The sequence below is a fragment of the Eptatretus burgeri genome, chromosome 1 (assembly GCF_056783735.1).
Source record: "Eptatretus burgeri isolate ZD-2024b chromosome 1, Ebu_testis_v1, whole genome shotgun sequence".
In the NCBI taxonomy this organism is placed as follows: domain Eukaryota; kingdom Metazoa; phylum Chordata; class Myxini; order Myxiniformes; family Myxinidae; genus Eptatretus; species Eptatretus burgeri.
In genome coordinates, this window is record NC_140961.1 from 84,398,934 (window position 1) to 84,408,851 (window position 9,918).

Consider the following 9,918-nt stretch of genomic DNA (forward strand, 5'->3'; position numbering starts at 1 on the left):
TCGGATTTTTTCAAAAATTTCAAAGTCCTGTTGCTAGGCAACGGTGGCATCCATAGCAAGGGTGCTCAAAAGCATACAACTAGATCCTGGTATGAACCTACACAGTCAAGTTTCATCAAAATCAGTTGACTCCTCTGGCCTCCAGAGCTGTCCATTACATACAAACAAACAGATGGACATACAGATACAGACAAACGGAAAACCTGAGACTAAGGGGTAGTCTAGCGACCACCCAAAAATATCGCTAACACATTTATCCCCCCCCCTCCCCAGGGGTGGCAATTTCTAGTGCACTGTCAGGGATTAAAAACAAAACAAAACAACAACAAAAACAAGCAGTCATAGACTGGTACTTACGAAATCGTCAACCTGACCTCTGACCTTGTCTAATAAAAGCTGTCTCTTGAGAAGGTAGCGACGCAAACCAGGAGTTTCTACGATGATTCTGTACGAAACCATCAAAAATCGAATGTTTGACCTCACTGTGACCTTGACCTTTAACCGATTTTGACCATAATCTAATCAGCACTAGCCATCACCCTCCTGAATCACGTGGTGTAATTTGACATTGGTAGCTTCTTCTGTTCTCGAGTTATCGTGCCTACAAACAAACAAACAAACAAACAAACAGAAACGGTAGTCATCAATATACTTACGAAATCTAAAGATTTCATAAGTAAAAACAGAGCCAGGGAAATCTCCCCCCATTTCCTCCAGCCCCTGTCAAATTGCACCCGTCATACATGATATCATCAGAAACATTTTTATCAATGTTTTTGAAACCTTTGAATACCTGTTGTATTGCATGTGGGTACCCCTCCAAAGCAGAAGTGACACCAAAGAGCAGACTTCTTTTTTATTTTATTTTTTTTACTGGAAAGTACCTTGAGGGGTTTGAAATGTCTTTGTCACATGAGTCTGGCATTACTTCAATTTCATGATAATCCTATTTAAGATGTAACTTTGAAACCACAACGGAACAATTTACGTCCTGTCGGGAATCTTCCGTGGTATGAATCGGACACAGTGCTGCTTTCGCTTCATGAGCATGTTTGGTCTGCACATGACATATCCACTCAAATACGAATATCTTAATTCTTTCAGGGAATGACGACCAATAGAGATACCCATGAGGATGATCCAGTTCAATAATATCCAAGCTGAGAAGTTCATTCAGGTTGGCTTCCACTTGTCGTGGGATGTGAAATGGTATTTGATGTGCAGGTTGAGTTACTGGTTGTCCATTGAGGTCAAAATCAGGAAATTTATCTGCACCTTCAAACACATCTTTGGATGCCGATGTTATTGCCACAGGATAGCTTGAAATTCTGTTCAAGGTGTATGCCACCCAAAGGTGCATGGATGTTTGCGTCTGAGCAAAGATCCTGGACCACCTGTATCGGCCATCACAACGTTGGTAACAGTTCTATCGAATTACAGCATCAGTGTGGCACGGTGGAGCTTGTACCAATGTTTTGTCTCACCTGTTTACCGCCTGCTCCTTGCTATTTATATCCTCATTATGTATTTTCTGTAATTTGTCTCAATCCCAGAGTGAATTTATTCATCATCACACCAGAACCACACGATGATTTTTCTTAACATTCGAATTTGCTCTCTTCCTTTTTACAATATTGTACCATGGTCAATTTTATTTTGGAACGAGAAGTTCCAACAGCAAGTTTTTATATCCAGGTGAGTATAGCTCGGAAATTTGGCCGAAGGTCCACGATGAAGGTCGACGTGCCTGAGGATGCCAAGCCGAACGAGACAACTCGATTTCTCTGCAATGAAACACAAGGGAAAGCAATGCATGCTTTCAAAAACGTGTGAACATTTTACTCAATAAATAATCTGTACAAATCTCCATTGTGACGACGTGGTGGATCAACAATTGCTAATGATGAGCTCACCTGTTTACCTGTAGCCTGGTGTGCAGCGGAAATACCCAATAATATCACGTGGAGCAGAAAACCAGGGGAGGGGCAAAGGTGCTTGGAAATGACGTCACAAGGTAGGATTGACATATATGGATATTATATTTCAACGTAGCAACGCCTACAGGTCTGGGATGGGCGCTTTTAAAAGGGAACAGCAAGGAAGGTGTTGTGACTTGTCTTGTGACGCAGCGATGGACGCAATGCCCAGCGACATGGACCGCGTCCTGCAAGTGTACGTTCGTCGCAGCTTCAGCATGAATGACACACCTCAGTCGTTGAAACATCCTGAAGATGCTGCAGTCATGCGTACCCGTAGTGAAACAGCCGCGCTTCGACAAAGGGTCAAGATGGAGCCTGAGCCAAAACAACAGAGACCTTTCTCTTCTCGCATGACTCGCTTTTTCAAAAAGGGCTTCACAAAGTCTCAAAAGAGCATGAAGAAGAAGGAAGAGGAGACGAAGGATGAGTTTTCTTCATTCCGTCACCACAACATCCAGCGATGCACCACGAAGGATCAGTCTTGGAGGAAGAGTTTCAAGAGGGCTTTCTCCATTAAAAAGAAAGGATCCACATGGAAGAGAGAGAAGGGTTCAGAGAGCTGCAGATTTTCAGGTAAACCCCGTGTGAGTACAAGTATGTAATTTATGGTGTTAAATTTAATAAAACAAGAAGAACTAGAGGGGGAGCACTCGGTAGAGTGCAAAACCTCCGCCGCCAATAGTGCTGGGTCACTTAAGTGAACCTGATATCCTATTCATTGTAGGTCAAAACGGATCAGACTCTACTGAACCACGATTGAATAAACTAAACTAGATCGACGCGCATGTAGAAATTCCAAAAAAATAAAATCGAAATTTTTTTGAAAAAAAAGTTTCAAAATTTGTTTTTTTTTCTCTAACAAATTTTTTTGGGGGGGGGGGCTGGAAATCACTTAAGACATGTAGAAATGCAAAAAAAAATTCAAATATTTTTCAAATAAAATGAAATTTTTTTTGAAAAAAAGTTGAAAAATTTTGTTTTTTTTTCTCTAACAATTTCTTTTGGGGGGTTGGAAATCATTTAAAACATGTAGAAATGCAAAAACAAAAATTCAAATATTTTTTTCAAAATGGCCGCCATAGCGGCCATATTGGTTTTGGACCAAGTCCAAAATCTAATGGCATGATCCTTGGACCATACCTAACCCCCCCCCCACCAAGTTTCGTCGAAATCCATCCAGGAGTTTTTCCATAATACTGTTCACAAACAAACAAACAAACAGATGGGGTGAAAACAGTAACCTCCATCCATCTTCGATGGCAGAGGTTAATAAATGCAATCATCATGTATTATTCAGATCTAAAATATGACGTAATAATTCTTGAGGTCTGAATGAAATTTTTTCACATTGACTTTTGCAGAAAAGGTAGACATTGAAGATCACAGCGATCACAGCGATAAGGTATGCCAGCAAGCTGCGGACCAACTGCACGAGCTTGCTGGACACCTGACACAACACCTGCCCACCATTAGTCCAATCGGAAGTGCATCAAACATCCACACAAGCCCGGAAGGACCTGCGGAGAGTGAATCGGGTAAGTTCGGCTCATAAGTTCCCAATGAGAGGTATACAGCACTCGGGCAATAGAAGCCCGAGGGTGAGTAAGTCCGGTTCATTCGTTTTTAACATTCATTTTATTCTTCATCCTTTTTGCAGAAAAACAAAGAATTCTCATCGGTCATATTGTGGAGCTGCTCGCAGAACAAGGAGACAAAATCAATGAGAAAGTGAGTTTTAACTGATGCACTTTAAAACCTCATCGTATTCAATTCAATATATAACTTCGACCATCCATTTGAGATCAAATGAAGGACCACGGGGATATTCTTTTCCATCGTTTTGTGTACATTGCACAAAAGTTTAAATGTAACTTGTAATGCAGTGGTGAGAAAAATAATTGGAGGATAAAAAAATAAAGGATATTTACAAGCAGAAAAAACATGTGAGAAGTGATCCAGTTCGACCTGTATTTCCAAGTAAGATTGTGCTACCTACCTGTGAGGGCTGGAAAGATAGCGGTGAGGAATGTACACACGCCTCTCTCACTTTCTAGATATGGTTCTAATCTTGGCCCAGCTATAAACTCCCATCTTGGTGTTTCACATGGAGAACGATGCATTAACTTGCGTGCCGTCCATCGAAAGGACGTTAAGCTGGAGGACCCCTCAACCATCACTGGTGGCGATGGTGGGTGTTAAGGGTCCCACAGGGTCTTTCAGGAAGAGTAGGTGAGTTATCGCTGGAATCCTAGCTTAAATATTATTTCCTGCCAGTTATTCATCAGGCATTGCCAGCCAGTTCTCGAAAGACGTGGAAAGAACCATTGCTCCCAGCTGATCCCACAAGTTGGCAATAATTTGTCGCGCAAAAGAAGAAGATGAATAACTTTTCCTTTGAAACGAGGACTAAAGTTAATCATCATGCAAAAATACACAATTTGGTGTCTGTTGGTCTGTTTGTATTTTTGACTGTGATACATTTGATCGCGACTTATCCAATCTCAACCAAACTTGACAGGATGACTAATTGTCACACGATGGAGGTTGTAACGACTTAATTTACTCGCGTTCCCAAAGGGGTTTTCCACTTTGGGCGAAATCCGTATGAAGGTGTATAACTGTGTTGAGATAGCTGATCGTGGAGTTTCTCCATGACCACTTCTTATAACAACACTTGCGATAATAGCATAATATTAATGTTATTAGAAATCAATATTAACACTAATAATATCACCCCTCCCCAAGGGGGTTTTCCTCCTTGGACAAATGTCATGTTAGTATGTCTAAATCGCTTTTTGTGACGTTTCGTGGGGCACACCTACCAGAAGTAAAAAAAAATATTATAAACCACAAACACGTATGATTACCTTTTTAAACAGTCACTATAGTGGGACAACTTAGCTAAATATAGCATAACAATTGTGCATTTTGTGAGGAAAGCACCAAATTTGGCACACTAGTTGTTGTGTTTGTCCTTCGGCTGCTCCCATTAGGGGTCGCCACAGCGGATCATCCGTTATAATCCGCATACTGATTTGGCACAAGTTTTACACCGGATGCCCTTCCTGACACAACCCTGGTCACCTCTTATGACACAGGGATATGGATTGGGTTTCGCCATGACTCCAGGCTGCCCTACACCCTCTCATAGCGTTGCCCAATGCAGAGCTCCCGTCCTCAAGCGATCCTCCAACCCAAGCCTCCGAGTAGCCGGATTACAGGCGCACGTCACTACGCCCGGTCAAATTTGGCACACTAGTAGCCTATCATATTATCAACAGATTTGGATATTGGGCCATCTCAAATTCAGCCGCTGATGGCTGTGGCAGCCATTTTCCACTCCCATCAAAAATTTTGAGATGGCCCAATATCCAAATCTGTTCATAATATGATAGGCTACTGGTGTGCCAAATTTGGTGCTTTCCTCACAAAATGCACAATTGTTATGCTAAGTTGCCCCACTACTACTTCCGTTTAACACGAAACTGAAAGAGAGGAAACTTGACGATATTTCGCATCGAGCCGAGTTCTACTCTAATCTATATACCCCAGAGATGATAATGACATGGCCCTTCCTGCTGCTCCCATAGGGAGTGGATGTACTTGAAGAGTGGAAAAAAATAGATTGGTTTGAGAGAAAACCTCTGAGACAATGATGTCATTGTCAGTTTGGCTTTCATAATTCAAATTGTAACTCAAGATTAAGCTTTTGAAACTCGACCCTTGAAACGAAACTCAAGGTCTGGATATTTTTTGAGAAAGAAATGATGTCATGTGCCTTATTATTTATTTACTCATTCAGTGTTACTTCATAATGCCATGTTCTCCCACGTGGCGCAGATAACGTCTGATTCCATTTTGAAGATACTCGGCAGCCTCTCATATAAGAATTTCCAGAATCTTGCAGACATTGTTGGCGCCAGTGTCCCACCTTTGTCATCCTCCATTGTCTCACCAAACAATGCTGGTTTCATGAAGCCTGAGCTCAGCAAAATTGCTCTGACCATGGAGCTAACAAAAAAGCTCGCTGGACTCGGGGGCAGCGCAGTGTATAATGTTGTGTCCTACGGTTCTCGGTATCTCACCGACACCTTTGGACCTTGGCTTTACCAACAAGGGGGCTGGGTAAGATGAAGCAAATTGGTTCATGGTTCAGCTTTTGGACTGTTCACACGTTTATATTGTGTACACTCTCACTGAACAACAACTAAATGTAAATATAACAAGAGAAGTGCAATTTTGAATAATATAAAATTTTGTAACACATGACACAACCTGTTTTTGTGCACTGTACACAATACAGCGTCCGGTTTGTTCTGAAAAACGATTCCACGTGTTTCCACAACAGGGTCAAATCCTTGCCACCGATCTCTCCACTTCAATCGAGGCTCAACCCATCGAATTTTGAATCCTTCATCGACAGCACAGAGAATGATAACCACTGAACCAAATGAGGAAACATACATATACTTGAAGATGACTTTATCGGTTCCGCAATTACTTTACCGAAGGCCGAATCCAAAGGACGACGTGCAATCTTGGGGCGCTCCTGAAATCAAGAAACTTTGAAGCAAGTTGTAATTATTCACAACCTACTGTTTTAGTTTTGTGTTTTTTGTTTTGTTTTATTTTGGAGATATATGCACTTTCGACAGCCACCTTCATGGCTGAGAATCATGATGGACATTGAAGTTATGGATATGTTCGTGAAGGATAGTGAATCCACTTTTAAGTGTCCAAAGCATCGCGACAATCCTTTGGACTGGCTTGGCTCTCAGGTTTACACTTACCAGCCGATAACCCAACCAGGGTTTCAAAGACATCAAGTACACATCTCCACGAGATGATTGAAGAACCACAAGAAATGCTTGGACTGCTGGGAGGATGCTCTGCATTTCACAAGGAAGGCCTAGGTCTTGTTCTTAACTGGCAAGGATTGTCTCTATCTGAGCAAAAAGTACAAAGGCTTCTATCACGCAAAATTTGTATCAATCGGTGGAATGAGAATAGCACTCGGTAGAGCGCAAACCGCTGTCATAGGGAACAGTTTAGCTTTTGTTTCACACTGATACGTCAGATCCGGATCTTCACCAAAATTGAATCAATTTGTCCTCGTCACACATCCAACCTGCCCACCAAGTTTCTGAATCCGTCAATAACTTTTTGAAATCTCCTGCTATGTATTGTGTTTTTCGCCCTATCTCTCAATAGTGAACAATCATTTAAATAATTTTAGTTTCTAGGATCCGGATCCGGATCTTCACCAAACTTTCGTCTGAATCCGTCCATAACGTTTTGAGATATCCTGTTCACAGGCAGATGAACAAACAGACACAAACAGGGTGAAAACATGTCTGTTTTTGTATATGTCTATATATACATATACATATATATGCAATTGTTCATCTCCATTTTATTGGTACAAGTTTATGATATATTATCCAAAAACAAAAGGAATGTTTGTTTAGTGGCAGAATTATCTGATTCTCTTTGTCCATCGTATATTTTTTATCACATTGATACAGAGGCAAATGTAATATTCAGTGACTGTTGTGATTTCAGTGAAAAAATAAATTATTGTTTTACATGTTGTAAAACCAAGAGATGTTTTCATTTCATGCTGTTAGTGACGTCATACAATTGGACTGCTTGGTGTTTCTGCTTCAAATGTATCCGTGTCACCTGTTAATGAAGTGATTGGTGCAGTCAGGCCCAGCTCCCTCGATTAAATGACGCCCCAGGCAAGGGTTGTTTTCGGTTCCCCTCTCCACTTGTTGGTGAGGGCATGCAGTGGTGAGGGGATAGTGAGGGAGCGCAGTGGTGAGGGGATAGTGAGGGAATGCAGTGGTGAGGGGATAGTGAGGGAATGCAGTGGTGAGGGGATAGTGAGGACATGCAGTGGTGAAGGGATGGTGAGGGCATGCAATGATGAGGAGATAGCGAGGCCATGCAGTAGTGAGGGGATGGTGAGGGGACAGCGATGTCATGCAGTTGTGAGGGCATGCAGTGATGAGGAGATAACGAGGCCATGCAATGGTGAGGGCATGCAGTGATGAGGGGGTACGGAGGAATGCAGTGGGGAGGGGTAGCGAGGGAATGTGGTGGTGAGGGTGTAGTGAGGGAATGCAGTGGTGAGGGGTAGCAAGGGAATGTGGTGGTGAGGGTTATTGAGGGCATGCAATGGTGAGGGGATAGCGATGTCACGCAGTTGTGAGGGCATGCAGTGATGAGGAGATAGCGAGGGCATGCAGTAGTGAGGGGATGGTGAGGGCATGCAGTGATGAGGAGAGAGCGAGGGCATTCAGTAGTGAGGGGATGGTGAGGACATGCAGTGGTGAGGGGGTACGGAGGAATGCAGTGGGGGAGGAGGTCGTGAGGGAATGTGGTGTGAGGGTGTAGTGAGGGAATGTGGTGTGAAGGTGTAGTGAGGGAATGCAGTGGTGAGGGGTAGCGAGGGAATGTGGTGGCGAGGGTGTAGTGAGGGAATGCAGTGGGGGAGGTGGTAGCAAGGGAATGTGGTGTGAGGGTGTAGTGAGGAAATGTGGTGTGAGGGTGTAGTGAGGGAATGCAGTGGTGAGGGGTAGCAAGGGAATGTGGTGGTGAAGAGGTACCAAGGGTCTTCTCAAGGCATGCCTTGTGGTTGATTCTGTGTATTCTTCACCCTCAAAACCACCTTTGCCCACCCCTCCCTGAAAAACGTTTTCATTTTTAGGTCACCTGGACTTTAAGTCAGGTGAGCGTATGCGACAAAGTAGTGTTCACAGGTGAGTTTATGCGACCGAGCAGTGTCCACAGGTGAGTGAGTGAGTTAGTAAGCCAGTCAGTCCGTAAAAACTTCAGTGTTATCACTTGTGCCAAACACACTCTTTAAATGAAACTTTGCCACAACCTTTATATCTGTTTCCTGACAAAGGTTTATCAACCGCATCAAAATCTGCGCTCATTTAGGGCATCTCAGGGGGGGGGGGATGGGGGCGTTTGACCCTCTCCTCCCAAATAGGTTTTTGCTCTCTTCTCCAAAATTACACACAATTTCAATGAAACTTGACCACAACCTTAACCACCAAAGTTTGTTCACGGCATTAAAAAAAATTCAGGTCTGAGGAGGTCTAAGGGGGGTTTTAGTGAATGTTGCTCCTGATCCAGGTGAGCTTCAGGACAGGTGGTCCTATTTTTATTTTAACACACTGGTGATATCCCTGTACCTGCCCCACTTTCCTCATTCCCACTATTCCCCCCGCCCGCCCCCCCAAAAAACCTCCAACTGAAATTGAGTCGTTTGCTCGACGGATTCATTTAATCTGGTCGTGGTGCAGTGCAGGCATGATGGAGTGACTCCAAATGGCCTCCTGGACCAAATTTCCTTAAACCTCATCCACCGAAGGTGGACGGAGGTAATGTTTTCACCCGTGTCTGTTTGTCTGTGAGCAGGATATCTCCAAAAGTTATAGACGGATTCAGATGAAGTTTGGTGGAGAGTTTGGGTTTGTGACGAGGACGAATTGATTCGATTTTGGTGAAGATCCGGATCCGGATAGTAGAAATTTCAAAGTGATTCTTCACCATTGAGAGATGGGGCCAAACACGATATAGAGCACGGTGGGATACAAAACATAAACTGTTCAGCCTGGCTGGGATATGCGCTCTACCCAATGCCATTCTAGATATTCCTTGTGACATCTTCGTGGCAGGCTCACCCCGAGCCCGGTGCCCCAGGTGCTCACCTGGGTCACCTGCCATAAAATCCAGCCTTGTGTGCAGCTATAAAGTTCCACAGGATCGTTCGTCAGCTCTCAGGATCTCGCTTTGCACTGATGTACAGGCAAAAAAAAACATACGTATTGAGGACTGGCGAGGCGATGTAGATGAGGATGAACCTCTTGCCTTCCAATTCTCTGTTTGAAAGGAAATGGCAAATGGCCAAAGGATAATGTATAGA

General features: G+C 43.3%; 1 protein-coding gene across 1 annotated transcript; it reads left to right on the top strand.

The window, feature by feature from the left end:
* The first annotated feature begins 2,073 nt into the window (after positions 1 to 2,073).
* Positions 2,074 to 7,580, top strand: LOC147034879 (uncharacterized). The gene is made up of 5 exons (XM_085890492.1): positions 2,074 to 2,552; positions 3,341 to 3,514; positions 3,637 to 3,707; positions 5,820 to 6,104; positions 6,328 to 7,580. Exons 1-5 carry the CDS (start codon positions 2,132 to 2,134, stop codon positions 6,385 to 6,387), a joined length of 1,011 nt encoding a protein of 336 aa, XP_085746618.1. The 5' UTR covers positions 2,074 to 2,131; the 3' UTR covers positions 6,388 to 7,580.
* Positions 7,581 to 9,918: the final 2,338 nt, after the last annotated feature.